Source organism: Solanum lycopersicum, chromosome 4, assembly GCF_036512215.1.
Source record: "Solanum lycopersicum chromosome 4, SLM_r2.1".
NCBI lineage: Eukaryota > Viridiplantae > Streptophyta > Magnoliopsida > Solanales > Solanaceae > Solanum > Solanum lycopersicum.
Window position 1 is genome coordinate 63,077,799 of NC_090803.1, and position 19,733 is coordinate 63,097,531.

General features: G+C 33.6%; 3 protein-coding genes across 5 annotated transcripts; 2 read left to right on the forward strand and 1 right to left on the reverse strand.

Moving 5' to 3' along the window:
* Positions 1-32: 32 nt before the first annotated feature.
* AS (argininosuccinate lyase) lies at positions 33-3,919 on the reverse strand. Its single transcript, NM_001329236.1, is given in 7 exon segments — positions 33-290; positions 546-710; positions 960-1,251; positions 1,821-1,969; positions 2,818-2,934; positions 3,142-3,405; positions 3,566-3,919. Coding segments are annotated over 7 exon segments (1,578 nt in total). The 5' UTR covers positions 3,899-3,919.
* An 882-nt stretch (positions 3,920-4,801) lies between these two features.
* LOC101246712 (pentatricopeptide repeat-containing protein At2g29760, chloroplastic-like) lies at positions 4,802-8,765 on the forward strand. The gene is made up of 2 exons (XM_010321910.4): positions 4,802-7,265; positions 7,989-8,765. Exon 1 carries the CDS (start codon positions 5,053-5,055, stop codon positions 6,874-6,876), a length of 1,824 nt encoding a protein of 607 aa, XP_010320212.2. The 5' UTR covers positions 4,802-5,052; the 3' UTR covers positions 6,877-7,265; positions 7,989-8,765.
* Positions 8,766-14,620: 5,855 nt separating this feature from the next.
* Positions 14,621-18,744, forward strand: LOC101255390 (uncharacterized). 3 transcript variants are annotated; one of them, XM_004237949.5, is made up of 3 exons: positions 14,621-15,029; positions 16,254-16,819; positions 18,010-18,744. In XM_004237949.5, the coding sequence occupies exons 2-3, from the start codon at positions 16,360-16,362 to the stop codon at positions 18,057-18,059; spliced, it is 510 nt and encodes a 169-aa protein (XP_004237997.1). In that variant the 5' UTR covers positions 14,621-15,029; positions 16,254-16,359; the 3' UTR covers positions 18,060-18,744. The 3 variants fall into 3 exon arrangements, with proteins under 3 accessions (XP_004237997.1, XP_010320213.1, XP_019069188.1); XM_010321911.4 differs by having other exon boundaries at positions 14,710-15,029; positions 16,292-16,819; XM_019213643.3 differs by lacking the exon at positions 14,621-15,029 and having other exon boundaries at positions 16,217-16,819.
* Positions 18,745-19,733: the final 989 nt, after the last annotated feature.

The following is a 19,733-nucleotide window of genomic DNA, read 5'->3' on the forward strand; positions in this document are numbered from 1 at the left end:
ACGAGCTGTAGAATTTTTTACTGTGTAGTGAATTACCTCTCTCTGCTGATACTAAGCTTATCAATCCAGTAATCAAGCTGACCAGCAACACATTCGGAACCTGTGGAGCCATATGACCTGAATTTTTTAATTGAATTTTCGACCCCTAGATATTCGTAGACATCCTTGTCAAATGTCGGATGTAGACTGTTCAACTCATCAAGGCTAAGTTCTTGAAGCTCACAGTTTCTGGAAACACACAAAGCGACAGACCTCCCGACTATGTCATGAGAAGTTCTGAAAGGTATTCCCTGCAAGAAAATATCACAATTTCATCATTATTAAGACATTACCACATTTAGAAAGATTTAGTTCTTGAAGTAAGTGATCACTTGTGCAAAAAACTTGGAATGAACCAAGAGGTTCTACTGAACTACAAGTTTATTAGTCAACCCAGAGGTGTGTACTAATTTGTAACGCCGTGGGGGGGTGGGGGGGTGGGATCAAGATGACGTAGTTCTCATCTGTTGACGTAGTTCCCAGTTTTCAAAGATAAAATCACTTGCCTTTTTCACAAGGTAATCAGCGAGTGTAGTGGCATCAAGATGACCAGCTGGTAGTGCTTTTTGTATCCTCTCTCGGTTAAAGGAAACATTCTGTGCAAACTCTGTTGAGACTTCAAGCATCCCAACTATTGCCTTCACACTATCAAATACGGGCTCCTTGTCTTCCTATTTAATATAAAACGAGGTTAAATATATAAGACTTAATATAATGCAGAGACCGAAAATGTTGATAAAGATAGTGAAGCAGAAAAAATATCGACTAATTGGGGGTCGCCTAATGAAAATGTATATATGTGTGTGCAGAGGGAAGGGTGGGGAATTTCCTCGGAAGGAAGTGAATTAACTGATAAAGCATCTTTTTAGAGCATTTAGACTACTGTTAATTTATAGGCTTTCCAGGAAAATACTTATAACCTGCAAATCGCGATTGTAAGCATGAGGAAGTCCCTTGCACAACACAAGAAGTGAAACTAAGTCCCCTATGACTCTAGCAGATTTTCCACGAACAAGCTCCATTGGATCTGGATTCTTCTTTTGGGGCATTATACTGCTTCCAGTGGAAACTTTATCACTAGGGGTTAAGAAACCAAATTCTTCGGATGCCCACAATACCCATTCTTCACCCAGGCGAGAGAGATGAACAGCAGTGATGGAATTAGCAGAAAGTAACTCCAGCACAAAATCTCGATCTGAAACTGCATCAATGCTATTGCATATAAACATTGTCACCATGATTGAAAAGGCCATATGTAATTGCCAGAAGAAATTAATGCAAATGCAGATTAATTACACATAAAGTGATACTACTATACATGATATCAGAGGGTAAAAGCAAATGATTACAACAGAAGCATGAGACAAGACTGTAACATTAAGGATTTCTTCTTCCAATTCACCCTTTTTACAAAATGAGACTAGCAGCAAAATAGTATTTTTCTTCCAAATAATATTCAGTGACACACAATCATTAGTTTACAGACATCAATTAGCTTGAGAGTCGAGACTTAAGATCATCAGAGCCAAATTTGGAGGAAATATGTTTCTATGACTTGGGCTATGCTGTGATTTTGTAGTTCTCTTCACGGTTATTAATACAAAAGTTGGTTATTTACCCCAAAAAGGTTATATCTTGATTCACTAAAAACAAGAAGTAGCACAATACACCTTCTCCTCACAACCCTTTCTAAAGAAAACTAAAGAGAACAAAACCACAGTCTGTTGCAAGTTCGATTTGTATTAAGAATATAATTAGATGAAATTACTTGTCATTAGTACCTGTTCCTCATGGGGGCAGTAAATCCCAATGCATCAGACGTCATAAACCTATCAATGGGAAGACCAGTGCCAGCTAATGCACATGCACCTAGAGGGCAGAAATTCACCCTTGCTCTGCAATCTAATAAGCGACCAGCATCACGCTCTAGCTGCAAAGAAATAATTCTTTTTCGTCAGCAACATATAGGTTTAATATTCTTAAGCTCTAGCACAGCCCAATGAAGCCACTACACTAGCAGAAAGGGACACATTGGGATCCAAAGCCAAGAAGAACATGATTGCTAGATGATAAGATGACAAAAAGGTAAAGTGAGTGCAGAAAGAAGTGAGAAAGCAAAGTTCTTTCTAAATATTCAAATAAACAAAAACAAACAAATGAATAAAAGGAAATATATAGAAGGAAGAACGGAAAAGGAACCAACAAAAACTATGGTCGAAACAATATGCATAATGCACATCAAGAGAAAACCAGATACTCCTTTCACAGAAATTACATTGTGTAATTATATTGAGCATCTAAATGCAACAACCAAGTTACAGCTGCACTTCCGAATAGAGCAAAGAGTCATTCAACAGACAAATATGAGAAAATGCTCTATCTGGAAAAGTCAGTGCAAATGTTATCTCTTGAAAAATCTAATACCCCTTAAGTAAGCTAATTAAAATGGACAAGTTTCAACTATCTAAACATACTAGAGGTCGGTGAGATAAGAAGACATTGAATTTCAAGGAAAAGGTATGTAAAAGCTTGTGGTATTGTTTGAGGCTCCACTTGTCACTCTTTTGATGCATAAACGAGTGTTTCAAGTGATCTTCACTTCATCATGCTTCATGTGATAATAAAATGATCTATAAGTGTGGGAAGGAGGTAGCAGGAACCCGGTACAATAGTCCAGGTGTGCCCAAGCTGACTAGACATCACCAGTATAATTATATAAAAAAAATGATATGTTAAGTATAGAACATTAATCAATGAAGTCAGCCAAATTCTGCTAACCTGTTCAACATATGCTAAGAGAAGGTGTTGCAACAGAACAGGTTGGGCCCTTTGCAGATGAGTGTATCCAGGAACAATAAGATCCTCATTTTGGAGAGCTAATTCAACCATTGCAATCTGCAGGTTATGTTGCAATAAACGAATGAGTGCATAATAACCTTTAAGCAACACACTAATTGATCAACTTTGCTCCGACTTCACAATTTTATCCCATAATATGAAAAACACGATACACTAAATTCATGTTAGCTGATCAAATACAGGAAAAAAGTGGATATTGCATTGAACTTCCAAATGATGGTAACACAACAAAAAGCAAATGACCTGAAGATTCTTAATGCGTGAAATGATTCCGTCAATAGCATCACGGCACCACAAGCGAAAATCAGTTGCAACCTGATCATTTCTACTCCGGGCAGTGTGAAGCTTTTTGGCAGGTTCACCAACCAAATCAGTAAGTGCTGCTTCAATATTCATATGCACATCCTCTCTATCTGTTCTCCATACAAATTCACCTGCCTCAATTTGCCTCTCTATCTCCTCAAGACCTTTTATGATAGTATCTCTATCACTATCACTCATCAATCCCTGCAAATTCACATGCATAAGAAACACCCATTTATCCTCATTAGAAAAAAAAAACCACAATTTAAACTGCTTATATTGATTGTTTGTAAATATAAGAAAACCCCTTAATGAAAAGAACCAATCTTGGCAATACCCAGAAACGAAAATCGTATAAATTAACCTGTTTAGCAAGCATTGAGGCATGAGCTTTACTACCCATGATATCCTGTTTATAGAGAGCTTTATCAAACGAAATGGACTCAGTAAACTTCTCCACAGCATCGGTAACGCTCTCTTCGAAACGGCCACCCCATAGCTTCACCTCCTTTTCCGCCGTCGTCGCCGCCGTAGAGGGTGGTGAATTCATCTGCTGCGCTGCACAGGTGAACAATACTAAACGAGCATTGGAGTTGAAAGAGAGGCTTTGGGGTTTAGGAGTAAGGGCGTGTTTGGATGAAGAGAAAATGGGGGAAGTTGTCAAAGAAGAAGATGAAGAAATTAACAGTGACTCCATTGACGGCGAACAAATATCTGTGAAGAAGATGAAGACGAAGGGCAGAATTATATGTATTAAGTAATTGCATTTTGCACCCTTAAAGTATATACTTTTGCCTTTATTTGCATCTCTTTTTCTTTCCTTTTTTTTTTCTCAAAAAAAAAAAAATGAAATTAATAAGACATTTGATTATATAAAAAGATAAATTTTATTTTGGAGTGAAATTATATTTTTGTATTCGATCATTAATATAAATTGAAACAACTTTTTATATCTTATGATTAAGTGTTTTTCAAGTTCTACTTAAATATATATAAAACAAATTACAGTCAAAATACTCCCCTTGTCTAAAAAACGATGACGTAGTTTGACTTGGAATAGAGTTAAAAGAAAAGAAAGAAGATTTTTTAATTTTCTGATTCTAAACTAAAGTTATGTCAGATATACCAAAATGTCGTTTAATCTTGTGACTTAAACATGTTATGTGGAAAATAAAAATTAAAATGTTATAAAAAAAAATCATATTTTCGACAGACTTAAAAGGAAATAAAGATATTTTTTAAAACGGACGGAGTAATAGTATATACTAGAATAGAAGTATATATACATAGAAGTTTTGTAATATAACTTTTAACTAGATTAAAATTAATAGACGGAGCCCAATGATAATATTATAAAACGGAATCTATATGATAAAAAATAGAAATAGTGAATATTTGTTAGTTCGATTCATTCATGTCTAATAAACTTCAAATAAAAGGAGAAACATGTAAAATATAAACCCAAACTTTTTGCCGTATAGATTATAAGTTCTTTATCCATCTTTTTAAATAAATTTCAACTAAAAGGAGAAACTTATGAAACCTAAACTAAATTTTTTGCCTTAGTCGATATAAGTCCTATAAAAGTTAAGATATATAACTTACTATATCTTTAAAATACAACGTAAAAATATAAGTTTATTTACCTAAATCAATCTTTTTAAATGTTATATTCATGTTATACTGAAGCTTACAATAGCAAATCATATGAAAATAACAAACAAAGTTATTATAAATAATATAATATTGTAGTTTGATCAAAAACGAATATCGAAAAAACATAATTTTGTTTCTTTTTCGAGTTCCGACTCCATATTGAGCATAGGTCGTTATGTCAATTTTCTTCCTTTCATGTCAGCCAATTCTCTAAGGAAATTACTCAGCAAGTTTGAGTCCCTCTTCACCATACCGTTTGACTTGTCTACTTCTGCCATTGCTGACCACCCATTCCTCCATTTTACCCATCTTTTAAGCTCATGTCATTCCCTCCCAGCCCTCAAACAGTTGCACACTCTGGTCTTGACAACTGGTTACCACAAAAACCTCCTAATATGCACAAAGATTGTATCTTTAGCTTGTTTTTTATCGCCCACAATGGACTATGCACGAAAACTGTTCGACCAAATGCCTCAAAGAGATGTCTTTGCTTGGAACACCTTGATTCGGGGATATTCCAATCTGGGTCCTTGTCAAGAATCCATCTTTCTTTATAAAGAGATGCATTTACAGGGAGTTTTACCTGATAACTATACATTCCCTTTTGTACTTCGTTCTTGCTCTGTGTTGTCAGCTTTGAAGGAAGGTAGGGAAATACATTGTAACATAATTAAACATGGGTTTGAATCTGATGTGTTTGTGCAGAGTTCTTTGATTAGTCTGTATGCGCAGAGCGGGGAGACGTTGGATTCGGAGTTGGTGTTTGATCAAATGAGAGTGAGGAATATAGTTTCTTGGACTGCGATGATTGCAGGGTATGTGCAAAATGGAATTCATGAGAAGGGATTAGGAGTTTTTCTCAAAATGGTTGATTCGGGTACTCTACCGAATGCTATTACTTTGGTGAGTGTGCTTCCTGCTTGTGCACGGTTGGATTGTTTGGATTTGGGAATGTTGATTCATGGATATAGTATTAAGTTAGGGGTGGAAACAGATGTTTCACTAGTTAATGCTTTGGTTGCATTCTATGGGAAGTGTGGACTAGTTGATGTCGCTTGGTCTTTGTTTGATCAAATGAAGGAGCATAGTGTGGTTTCATGGAATGCAATAATTGCTGCTTATGAGCAAAATGATGTTGGTTCCTCCACAATAAAGCTATTTCATAGAATGCTAGATCAAGGGGTAGAGTTCGATTATATTACAGTAGTTACTGTTATTTCAGCTTGTGCCAGGTTGGGGGCTCTAGGTACTGGAAAATGGATTCATGAGCTTGTCAAAAGCAGAGGTTTAGAATGGAATGTTCCAATCACAAATGCACTAATCGATATGTATGCAAAATGTGGGAGTATAGAATCGGCAAGAGATGTTTTTGACAGGTTGCCTATTAGAAGTGTGGTTTCCTGGTCATCAATTATAGGGGCTTGTGCTTCACATGGTCATGGGAGAGATGCTCTTGAGTTGTTTTCAAGGATGAAAGAAGAAGGAGTCCCACCTAATAGCTTCACCTTCACTGCTGTATTGACAGCTTGTCGACATTCAGGTCTTGTCGAGGAAGGGAGGAAGCACTTTGAGAGCATGAGAATGGAATACTCGATAGTGCCAGGGGTGGAGCAATGTGCTTGTATGGTGGATCTTCTAGGACGATCAGGACAACTTCTTGAGGCTTATGAATTTATAGAGAACATGCCTATTGAGCCTGATGCGGATGTTTGGGGAGCTTTGCTTGGTGCTTGCAGAATTCACGGCAATCTTGAGATGGCAGAATATGTAGCAGATCGACTATTTGATTTCAATCCCCAGGCAGTACCTTTCTACATACTCATGAAAAATATCTATGCTGAAGCCGGAAGGTGGGACGATGTAGCTAGGTTGAAATTTTTGTTGGAAGAATTGGAAGTGGAAAAGATTCCTGGTAAAAGTTCAGTTGAGATAAATCGACGGATTCACACATTTTTGTCTGGGTCAAGGATTTCAAACTTCTCAAGAGTTCCACCCCGCGAATATGTTCAACTGAAGTAACAGCAAGCAGCTTTTTGTCTCCTATTGTTATTTAAGCATTAGAGTACTATATTATCTGTCACAGTCAATTGAAGAGTACTTTTGCAGCTTGGTCATCCTGGACTTTTGAGCCAGAGACACCTATGTCCAAACAATTAGAAGAAATTCAATATATTCCCTTTTGAGAGCAAGTCATCCTTTCCGCACACAAAATAATTTGTACTGCGCTCTCCAACTGTGCTTCTGAAGGTTGGGAAAATTTGATGGTTATCTAAGGAATATTAACTTGGGTGGGGAGAATGTAGATGATTGTAAGATTCATCATCTCGATCTTCCAACTGGCTTCTGTTCACCAGAGTTTGAATCTCTGATAGTAAAGTTTCGCCCAAATTACTGGTTGTATTAACTAGGTAAGTTCTATTTTTGCTGTTTGTTGTAGATGCATAGAGGTAGAATTTGTATGTGTCCTAATTTTCGTTATTTGAAGAACACATAAGGAAAATGTGGTTAATGTGGAGCTTTGATTGGAAGATTGAATTTTTTGAGCAGCTTCATTTTGCTGGAGATTGAGTCTCAAATTTAGCTTTTTCATGTGAATTGCTGATTGTTTTATGAGTTGAAATTCTGCTTATAAAGATGCACAGATGGAGGTAGAATTTGGTTTGTTTTGTGTCTTTGGTGTTTTGGCTACTGTACAGTAGGAAAAATGGGGGGATGGGGACTTTGGAGCCCTAGAAAATTGCCTCCGACTTGACTTTCTGCTTCATTTCCTCATTTCAATCTTCAGAATGGCTTCCTTTCGTCCGAGATCGAATATTTAGTTGAATGTTATCCATATAAATATTTGTATTCAAGAGTTTATGTTTGTCATTGTTTTTGATACACAGGTAGCATTTTTGTTATTTACTGTAGTTTTTTGTGATTTGTTGACTGATTGCTTATAAGAAACTGTTGTTTCGAAACTGTAACGAAAAATTTCGACAATCAGTAAATCTTTTGAGGAGCTTGGTTTTTGCTGATATTTGTTAGGTGGTCCTCAAACTCTTTATTTTCTGTTTCATTCGTTGTGTCTATCTTGCAAACTGCATCATCACTCTTATTTTCTGTTTCATTCTGCTTCATTGCATCTGCAGGTTGCTGTTTCGACGAAGAAACAGGATGCTCAATCTCAGCTTGAGACAAAAACAGAAGAGTGGTGATGCAGCAAAACGTCTTGAAGATGCAATCGACAGAATTAAGACTCAAAAGATACTAATGCACTTCTGAATGTGAAAGAACAACTCTTTCTTTTCTCGGAAACTGGTAAGGTCGTATTCCTCAGAACAGGGCGGGATTGATTGATCTACCTTAAAAACATGGTTTCCCTTCCAGGTACTAGTGCTGGAGACCATCAAAAAACAAGAGTTTTAACAGGAAAGAAAATACTAACAGAGATCCTAACAAATCTACAAGTTCTGTCTCCTCTAAAAAGGGTGACTATTGGTCTCTTCATCATTCCCACATAGTTGACATTAGGAAACAATGTGCGGACCTTTGTTAGGGAGCGTTTTACCCTCAATATGAGACTTCCTTGCGTGAATTCGGATTTAATCGGGCTCCAATGTGTGCACTAGACACCGAGTGTTAAAGCATGCATTTCTGGTCACCAACCAATATGTTTCTATCTCAAAGACCACCAACCAATATGTTTCTATCTCAAAGACTACCATCCATGATATGTTTCTATCTCAAAGAATCTGGATCTGAGCTAGTGCATTTAGGAGTCGTTTGATACAAAGATTAATAACGCAGGGATTAGTAACACAGAAATTAGTAATGCAGAGTATATTTTATTAAGTGTTTGGTTCATTATTTCCAACTTCATCTTGTGTTTGAATTAAAACTTCATTAAAAAAACTTCTTTACAATTATACCTTGGATTATCATGTGATTGGGTCAAGCTAGATAATTGTCGGACAAATTATTTTTTTATGGCTTTCTAACTAGCAAGGAGATTTTTTTTAGGATAATTAAATGTCATTTTAATAAATTAATCACTCACAAAATGTCAATTTTTTATTTTAAAAAATAAATCATCTACTTTTAATACTGAAAACACGGTAAACAATTGTAAAATTGCATAAACCATCTACATTTATACATTAAAATGGCAAATTATAGTTTCAATATGTATACAATTTTATAATATATGCAAAATACAAATATAAGAAAACTGTATTATTAATAAGGTCAAAGTCATCTGCGGCCCTTTAAAGTTGTCCTAATTATCATTTAGACACCTCAACTACACTTAGTACCTATTAGACACCTTAATATTAACAAATATATGTCTATTGAACACAAAATGGTAATGAGCATAAAAAATATCATGCGTATAACTCACACGCGGTATTTTGGTAAATCGAGGATATTCAAATTAATTCTATGAAATTTATGATATCATATTAATTATAAACTTAATTAGTTTAGTTTTTAATTTGAATGATAAAGATTCAAGAGAGTTTTAAAGAAGACTTTTGTCTTGCTTTAAAAGATTACATTTGCTTAGTTTATGTTTGGTTCATTTACAAATGAATGCCTTCTATTTATACTACACACCTAGAGGCTAAGTGCAAATAAATTATTATACAAGTCCTTACATGTCTACAAGCTAGTCCCTCTTTTAGAATTTTCTACAAGCTTAGGGAATTCTAAAGTCTTTCAAGATATCTTCTAGGATATTCTTGAGTCTTCTCCAAACCTTTATCTAATACTTTAGTACCTTCCCACTAATTCTAGCTCACTTATGCTTTAAATCCATGTCGAAGTGGTATGACAAAGTGGTGAGTCGTGGCATTCCCCCACCTGATATTGTGACAACTGCAACGTATTACTAATGCATGGATAATCAAGTTTTATCTTCTCGCATGTGTGACCAATAGTCTATTGACTCGTTTGATGCCTTTGTGTAACCCCTCATGCATCATTTTTTTATTTTCTTCTGGAACACTCTCTATACATTATAGATAAGTCTTCTTAAGATGATTATCTTTAGTCACACTCGCAATTGTGGCCATGAATGTCGACTCCTCCTTCTTGAGGCCCATCACGAACTGCATGACCTAGAGTTAAGCTTGTCCTTCCATCTTTGGTACCTTAACCAGGGGCACCATACATAATCCTTCTTGCTTCTTAACTAAAAGTTATTGGAGATAAGGAACAATTATCGTGTGAAAACTTCTGGAATAACTCCTGCCCAAGAATAATCTAAAAATATCTAATAGAGCAACATTAAAATTTGTTTTACTTTGCCACTTGTCCAGCGTGATGCTTACTTCATTAACGGCTCCACACATATGAGTCGGTGGTGCATTAACCCTTTTAAGGTGGGTGTTACTTGGACTATACCATAAACCCAACTCTGTTGTTGCGGTCATGATGTTAGTTTTTGCACTTATGTCTACCATAGCACGAGCGGGTCGCCTATTAATCGTGATGTCTACATATTATGTATTGTATTATTTAAGGCCTCTATGGTTGCTTTGGGATAGCTTCACATAGTCCAATTAAGACCAACTACGTTATGTTTGTACTTGCCCTGGTTCTTGTGCATCTTTTGTCTTTTATTTCCGTAATATGGCACCAATGTGCTTTAGTTCAGGGCAATTTGCATAGCCATGCTATCGACCGCATATACAACAATTGTTTCTCTTTATAGTCTTGGTTTTTCTCTCTGTATTGTTTTAAGTCAATACTTCTTGTAATCTTACTTATATGTGTTGTGCATGTGGTTGTTGCTACTTGATTTTGCCACAATCTCCGTACTTTGTCATGACTATCTCTCATCTCATTTATTATGGCTTGGTCGGGTTTGACATGCCTAAAATTTGTCAAAGTTACGACATGCATAATGACTTTATCAATAGTCATGACTTGTCGGGGTTCCAACTCCACCTTGGCCCAATTTTATAGCTCATCCATGACGTGAAATAACATTATCTGTGAGGGTGGTGAACTCTTTCACGTATGTGTGTATGTTGTATATGTGCTTCAACTCATTATAATTGCGCTTCGCCTCATAAATGACATTGTTAGGAAGAATGTCTTGTTGAATTCTTCTCGGAATTGCTTATGATGCAAAACTTCTTCCCTATCTCAGACTTATTAGACTCCAACGTAGCATGACCATCTCCGAGTGGTACAATACAACAATGTTGATCTTGTTCTTATCGCTCGTCACTTTGTTGCACTTGAAGTAATCCTCCAAATGCCATAGGAAATTCTCCACCTCTTGCCCGTTACAGATGCTTTTGAACATCAGTGGCTTTGGAGCCTCAATCTTAGCCTCCCTATCTTCATTGGATGTCTCAGATTCTTTATCTTATATTCATCTCTCAAGTGCTTCCATCTTAGTCTTTCTTCTATAATTCTCTACAAGCCTAGAAAATCTTAAAGTCTTCCAAAAAATCTTCAAGGATGTTCTAGAGTTATCTCCATGCCTTTCTAAGACTATAGATCCTTCGTACTAAGACTACCTTACTTATTCTTTAATTTCATATCCAAGTGGTATCACAAAAAGGCGAGTCATGACACTACGCATGCAAAGGATGAGGGTAAAACAAAAAGAAAGCTTATATCTGACATTAGCTATACCATGGAAAGCAATTCCCTAGGTTTCTTTTTTACTTACTGGCTAGAGCTAGGCTAAAAGCTCTTCTTTTAGTTTCATATGCGGTGTTGGGAATCCATATTTTGAAATTCAACTAAATACGAATTCACATAGAAAAGTTCCATATTATGGGTAAAACTATTTTGTTTATACTAGGTCACAATTCCTTAAAACAATACACCATTCTCGGTGTTGTATAACATGTGATGATAGTATATTCGAGTTCCTTATGCTCAAATAGTTTGGATTCTTGCAAACCAAAACTATTTTTATCTTTCATAATCTTGAAGGCAAAACCGAATGCACCAAAACCCAATTATGTTGGTTAAGGATGATGATCATAAATGATTATTAGTGACAACTAATTATAATGATTGGTAATAATATGGTGCACGTTAATGGTATTGGAAGCCGTGAACAAATGAAATTATTGGTAACCGCCATTTTCGTAGAAATCTTAAAATAGATATCGTTAAATAGTAATATTTGTGTAAGAACATAAAAGAAAAATGACTTCTGTGGTATGAACATAAACTTTAGTAACTTTTTGTGAAATTTATTATTAGAAGTGTGTTGTATTCATAGGTTTTAAGGAGATTCATCATTAAGTTTCTATGTTTAATTGTGTATAGTCTATCTCATTCGGAACAGATTCTGATTCTGATTTGGAATCAACTCCCAATTTTGGCTCCAACTAGGCAACTAGGGGGCAAGGTCTAGTCCTAACTTGAGTTTAGGTCTTTGATCTCAGTATGAGATTTATTTCAAATCAGTATCGAATCAGATCATGGCTAATTGAGTGTTGGTCCCGATTAAAATTAGGTTAGAATCAGATTAAGGATCAAGTTATGAGTTAGGGTTAGGTCAAAGTCATGTCTCGAGACCATGATTCAAGTTTGTGTCAAAGAGCATGAATTCATTATATTTACTATGTTCAATTTTAAATATTTTTGAGACAATATTTTCATACTAACCAAATACCATAAATAAGTAAAAAAGAAAACAACTTAAACATACTTATATTGACACCTGTCTATATTTTTATATATAATAAAATAACATATAATATCAATATCAAATAGGCCATATACATCACTTCTAGAACTTTCTCTAATTTATGTGAATCTTCATTATTTTAACATTAAATGAAACCAAGAGATATATATATATATATATATATATATATATATATATATATATATATATATATATATATATATATATATATATAAAATGTGGCATGTAATTGAATCAAGAAGTAATGCCACAACATGCACAAGGCTAAAGTAAGACAAGTCACAATCCTTTATTCATAATAATCCAAATTTGTGGTGTTTTTGTCCTAATCGAATCAGAAACTGCCATGTGTCAATTTCAAGTAGGAAACATGTCAACCACTGGAGAAAAAAAAATCTTAGATTTTTTATTTTGCGATTCATTTTCTCCTATTCAATTTATAAGCAAATGATCATGATTATTTTATATTCCATCACAACCAATCAAATATAGTGTCATAAGATTTGAAGTATAAAATACAAATAGAACGAATCTATTTCGTAACCTGACGTACATCGTCAAGAATTACATAGTAAAAAAATTTTCAGTAAAAATAATAGTACTCGATCTATTAATAAATTCTTTAAATAAGTTGTTAAGTTCTTTTTATAAGAACCATTTTGTGTCTTTTTTGTCCATTGAACATATCATAACATGTTTGGAGAAAGAATGTCAAATCCCTTCTAGAACTCTCTTGATTTAATCAATTAATTAATTAATACAATTACTATACTATACTATTTATTTTTAAATTAAATGATTGATATGTAGATCTTGAAGCTTATGTGGCATATAATTTATTCCATTATAAATTTAGGCCACAAAATAATAAAATTGCTAAAAAAGAGAAGTCATATATAGCCAAATTAGTGGTGCTTTTGTTCTCATCAAACCAAAAAATGCCATGTGCACCTATTGCCTAGTAATGATAATTAATTAAAGACATCTCATTAGTCATTAATCATTGATTAAATAATTTAATTTATATGTAAAGATTCTAAAATGGTAAAAAAATGTTACTCCTTATTTGGTACTCTATAATTCTCTAATAAAATACCTAAGTAAATTTCAATAGAGAAAATCATTATGTTGAGAGCATTTTTTTAAAATAATGTGAAATTTAAATTTTATTGAAATTCTAACGCAGATTTCAAACACACCATATGAAGAAAAAAAAAATTAAATTTCATCTGAAATATTTTGATTATCTCTAAATATTCATTCAAAAAATCACATCTCAAATTATTAAAAATCTTGAATATTACCATAATATCATTATTAATATTCCTCCTAATCAAATTGTCGGTTAGTAACGTGTAAATATCTTCTACTGGTGAACAAAAAAAAAAAAGAATATTTGCTAACAGGTGGCAGGTGGAAAAAAATAATAGAAAAAAAATCAAATATGTAACGGAAATTATTCTTTTCGTTTCAATTTTTTTTTAATATTACTAAAACACAAAATTTAAAATAAATAAAAGAGTTTTAAACTAAATAAAATAGAATGTAACAAAAATATAGTATAATCTTATGTTCTTAAATATATCGAGTGAAAAGTTGAGATAAAAAAAAAATTTAAACGGACTTTAAAAATTAAAAAAAATTGAAACAAAGGAAGTACGACATTAATTGAGACAAAGATGAGTGCTCCCTTCGTCTATTTTTATTTGTCATGTTGCATTTTTCGAAAGTTAATTTGAGTATTTTCAAAGTTAAATAAGATTACATCAATTTGACATTTTAAATAAAAAATTTTGATATTCAAAAACTATATGGAAAATACTATAAATTGCAATTTTTTACATATCAAAATAATGAAAATATGCATAGTAAATGTTAGTCAAAGTTCTTATAATCTGACTCTCTCATGTCAAATTATATGCTATGGCATCTAAAAATATTTATTTTGAATTATTTATCATTTTAGAATTTTTAAAATAAAACTAATTTTATTTTCCTATTTTTGTTTTCCCATTTTACCCTTTCTAATTGTTGTTCTCGAAGATTCCAAACATCTCAATTTCGAGCATTTTTATCATGGAGTAAAATCTTTTATCAATCATTCGTAAAGGGACGCATGATAAATAATTTGAGACGGATCAAATAATTTACTAATTATATCCAAACAACCCCCAAATTTTCGAAAAATTACATAATCAAACCCTCAATTACCATTTTTACAAGCCAATAGAAAATCAATTCCACCATTTCACGTAAACTTCATAGCAGAAGATAAAATCTCTGCTCAGCTCTTATGTTTTATAGCTGTTTTTATAGTTATTTTTAATAATCAATTTTTCTGGTTCGGTGGTTGAATTATTGAAAACTATGTAACAAAAATCTCTTATCCCTCTAATTTTTAGATGTTTTTTTTCAGATTAAAGAGCAAAAAACAAGAATTGGGGTTATGAGTTCTTGATGTAAATTGTGGGATTTGCACAATTTTTGGTTTTATTTTTGAGTTTCCAAGGTATATTATACATTGGGTTAAAGTATTTTAATTTGTGTTCCCTTTAGTGGAGTTTTCTTGTTTTTTTTTCTGCAACTGAATCTTTTATAAAAAAAAATGTTCCAAGTTTGATGGAGAAGGGAAGTTTTTTAAGGTTCATTCATAAAGTTAGTAACTTTTTTGTTGTAGTTATCTGAAAATCAGATTAATTTTGAAAAAAAAAAAAGATTTTATTTTTCTGTTATTTAAGAGGTGATATAATTGGAAGGTGTAATTTTTCTTTTGGGGTTTTCTTGTTCTTATGTGACTGAATCTTTTATTAAAAAATGTTCCAAGTTTGATGGAGAAGGAAAGTTTTTAAGGTTCTTTATGAGACACCCAAGCTGGAAATCTCATAAAGTTTGTAACTTTTTTTTGTTGTAGTTATCTGAAAATTAGATTAATTTTTTAATAAAAGGTTTTATTTTTCTGTTTATTTATGAGGAGGTTGAATTGGAAAAAGCTGTAACTTTTCATCTGGGGTTTAGTTGAAAAATGTTTATTTTTATTTCTTGAAATTTTAGGTGCTAAATTCAGCTATTCTTCAGGGTCAAATGTTAGTTGTTGTATTCTATTATGACCTATTTTTGTGGGGGTTTTATTAGCTGTCAATTTTCTTGCCTTTGGTTCAAGTTGAATTGGAAAAAGCTGTAATTTTTCATCTGGGGTTTAATTGAAAAATGTTTATTTTTATTTCTTGAAATTTTAGGGTTCTAAATTCAGCTATTCTTCAGGGTCAAAATTCAAATATTAGTTGTTGTATTCTATTATGACCTATTTTTGTGGGGGGTTTATTAGCTGTCAATTTTCTTGCCTTTAGTTCAAGTTGAACTTGAACATGGTTTGAAAACTTGACTAAGTTAATTGCTAATAAAAAGGTAGAAGACAAAAAGGTGAAGAATTTGAATTATGTTGCATATTGTTTGTTTTATATATTAGAGAACTTGTTTATGTCTTACCTACCTGAATAATGACAACATTATAGGCCAGATACAATGGAAGGAAATCCCTCTTCCTTTGGGGTTCCATGGTTATAATATAAATAGAGATTCAAGGTTTCTGAACTCTTTTGTACTATTAATATGATAAAATAATTATAAGGATCTCTTTTCTTGATTTTGGCTTAAGCAATACATGCCTGTCTTGATGTTTGTTTGCCATCAATTTCATTGTGTTCATTTTCTTACCTTATCTGTCTTGGAATAGGAACAAATCACTCATTTAGTGTTTCATTGAGGTTCCAGAATCTTGATACATTCGTCTGACTCTGTGTCCGGTGCTGTATTGGATAAGTTTCTGGATATAGGAAGAAATGGCCATGACATTTACCCCCTTGTCATGGTTGCTCTGGAGTGGAAAGCATCAAGAACCCAAAATTTCCAATGGTTCTTTAAATTCATCACCTGAATCGTTATTGTGGGAATCGGATACTTTGAAGTTTCCTCTTGATCGCAGGAGGGACATGACTTCCTCATCAAGAAGGGTTAAGCGGAAATGGCAGAGTCGTGAGGAACGAAAGATTGACAGGGAATATGATATTGTTATTGTGCCATCAGATGGTGGATGTGTTTCAGGGTCTGAGTCCGAGGATTCAGATTGGTCAGTTGGATGGTTGGAGCCTCATGGACCTGGATTCAATAGTGATGATGATTTAGATGATAGCTTTGCTGTGCTTGTTCCTTGCTATGGCTACGGTTGTGCAAATGTGGAAGAAAATGCCCAAGATAAGTTTCTGCAAGCCATTGGAAACTTGAAGGATTTATATGATACTGGTACGAGTCTCTGGCTGTTATGTTCTTGTTATAGGAATATTGTTTCTAATATTGTATGTATCTCTTGGATGACACGGAAAATTGAGTCTTGACCAATGCTTTTCAAAGATTATTATACTCATTGTTGTAGAAAACCTTACATTGTAAAAGACTACAGGCTAATCACAGATTGCTGGCAACCTAGGCTATCTAAGAGAAACACAAGTGGTGATGTTCATAAAGATTTGCTGCATTTGCAAAATACCCGACTCACAACAAGCTCTATTCATTGAAAAGGTCCTTCCCCAGTTACAATCATTATAACCATGTGGATGATGAGGATATATGCCAGTACTCTTCGCTATATAAATCAATGCATTACTGGTTCCTCATTTAGTTTTAACATACCTAACATGAGAGTAGACCATTAGGGTTGACACAAAGTACTGCAGTAGTTGTTGCAGTTATAATAAGAGAGTATGCAATGCCCAAGTGAGTAACAGATGTCATGAGGCTAGAATTCCAACACGTGACACTTCGCCACTAGGTTGATACCTTAGGGACCTCATTGATCAAAGGAGTTATAAATTCCAAAACCTGTATTGATAGAGTATGAATGATGGTACAATTGCTTCTTGACACCAAGAGAGGAATGTGGCAATGCTTCTAAACCAACTAACTTAATGAATGTTTCAGTTGCTTTACTATGTTACAGATCTGAGTATTCGGTTTAGCTGAAAATTGAAATGGTTTCACTTTTGCTAGTTTCGTTTGATCAAAAAGTCGTAATCTTGCTTCAAGGATATAATCAGTTCAATTTAACTCTTCCTGCTTTTTAACTTTGCTGTTATCAGAGAGACCTAATTTTTTCTCAACATTGTTCTATAGCTATTACAAGTAATTTTAAAAACTTTTTCGTTTCTATGTAATTGAACATAAATATCGGCAACAACCCCTCTACCTCTCACAATATAGGGGTAAGGTCTGCATGCACCCCACCCTCCCCTGACCCCAGTTGTGGGATCACACTGGGTATATGCTGTTGTTGCTTATTGTATCTGATTGAACATAAAGTCATCAATAATGCATTGAATTAGTTAAAGAGACAAAAAATAAGATCTATGATGAGTAAATTATATTCAGCTTTCCCTTTTCGTCACAGTTCTTAGTTTTGTACCTTGTATGATTTAGGCTTCTTGATTTCGTTGCAGAGAATAAGAAGTATATGGAGCACTGGGTCTCATCTCTGAGAGATCACTGAAATCCAGCAGCGCCTATGGTGCTGATCAGAACTTGTTTTCTGCTGCCTATCCTGATTCTATTTTGCAGTGGATCAAACTTGAGCTGTTATGGTTACTCATTACAAGCTTAGATATGAACTCTGTAGAAATATAAAGATATAATCCTACAACAAAACGAAAAAAAAAAGAGTGTGGAAATAATGTATATTCGTAGAAAGATGAGTGAGCTTGAAGGGCTTTAATATTTGAGGAGAAGAAACAGCAGACGATATAGGTATCTGCTGCTTCCAATCCACCTGATGCATCTCGAAAAGGAAAAAAAATGAAAAAAAAAACAAGAAAAAGGAACCTCCCTTTAGTATTTCATGGTATTTGATCTCCAGAATTGTCTCCGAAGATGTGACCTCTACTTGCAATGCTTCTTCATGAACATTGGTGTAAATTTTCGATGTAAAGTGACTGGAAGGAGACAGAAAGAAATGGATGATGGAGGACACAATATTCTTAAAAAGAGGGTAAGGCACAGCTGTGTGTTCTGCTTTATATCATTCTTTGATGTAAATATATCTGTGAATATGTAAATATGTTCATCTAGTTTGTAAATACGTCGTGTGAAGTTTGATAACCTTCATAAGTATTGTAAATAATTGTAAACCTCAGACAGCATTTGTTTGCAATAATATGCCTCTTGCTGTTTATTTGTTATGTTTTCCTTCCTTGCTTCCTCTCTATATCCCTCTGTTGTTCTGTGTTTCTGTTGTTTAAGGCTATGCCATTAGCCTGTTGCTGTTAACTCTATTGATTGGAAATGAATAGAAACTTCATTCATTATCAAGTCAATATGTTGAGGAGCTCAATGAAGAGGACTTTAGCAAACTTTTTACAACGACGACATATTCGGTATAATCCTACAGGTAGTGTTTGGGAAGGTGGTCACTGGTAAGTACGTAATCTTACCCCTACCTTGTGAAGAGTGAAAATTGTACTAGTAACCTTATGGGAGAGTATCTGATTATTTTGATCTCAATTGTTCCATGTTCATTTTTTATATATAATCGTGGTGTTTGGACCTACTTGGTCATACCTCGACTAATTTTACAGGGTAGCTCGGAAAGATGATAATAAATCACCTAGTATATTTCTCATGTTCATTCTATCTTTGTCTCTTTTTTTCTAGCCATGCTCTTCTCAATATTTCATTTTCCAGCATAACAAACAAGCATGTAAATATCTTTGCATAGTAGTTAACAACCACAATATAATATTAACACCACCACATCTTTTTTTTTAAAAAAATAAATATATTTGTGAGCTTAGCTTGCCTGGAATCATGTAGCATCATCTTGTAATAGCCATGTTAGTATGTTACAGACAATGCAAAATTGCTACTCCCTCCGTTCAATATTGTTTGTTAGGGTTTCTATTTTTTACAGTCAAATTTTAAGAACTTTGACTAAAATTTTAAAATGTATTTCTTCATCATATAAATATGCAAAAAATTGTAATTTATAGTACTTTTTTATATAATTTTTGAATATCTAATTTTTTTGTTTAAAATATCAAATTAATGTAATCTAATTCAACTTTGAATATTAGTCAAATTAATTTTCGAAAAACGTAACATAACAAATAAAAGTGGACGTCGGGAGTATTACTTTCGTAGTAAAAAATTATACTAACATATAGTATACTAT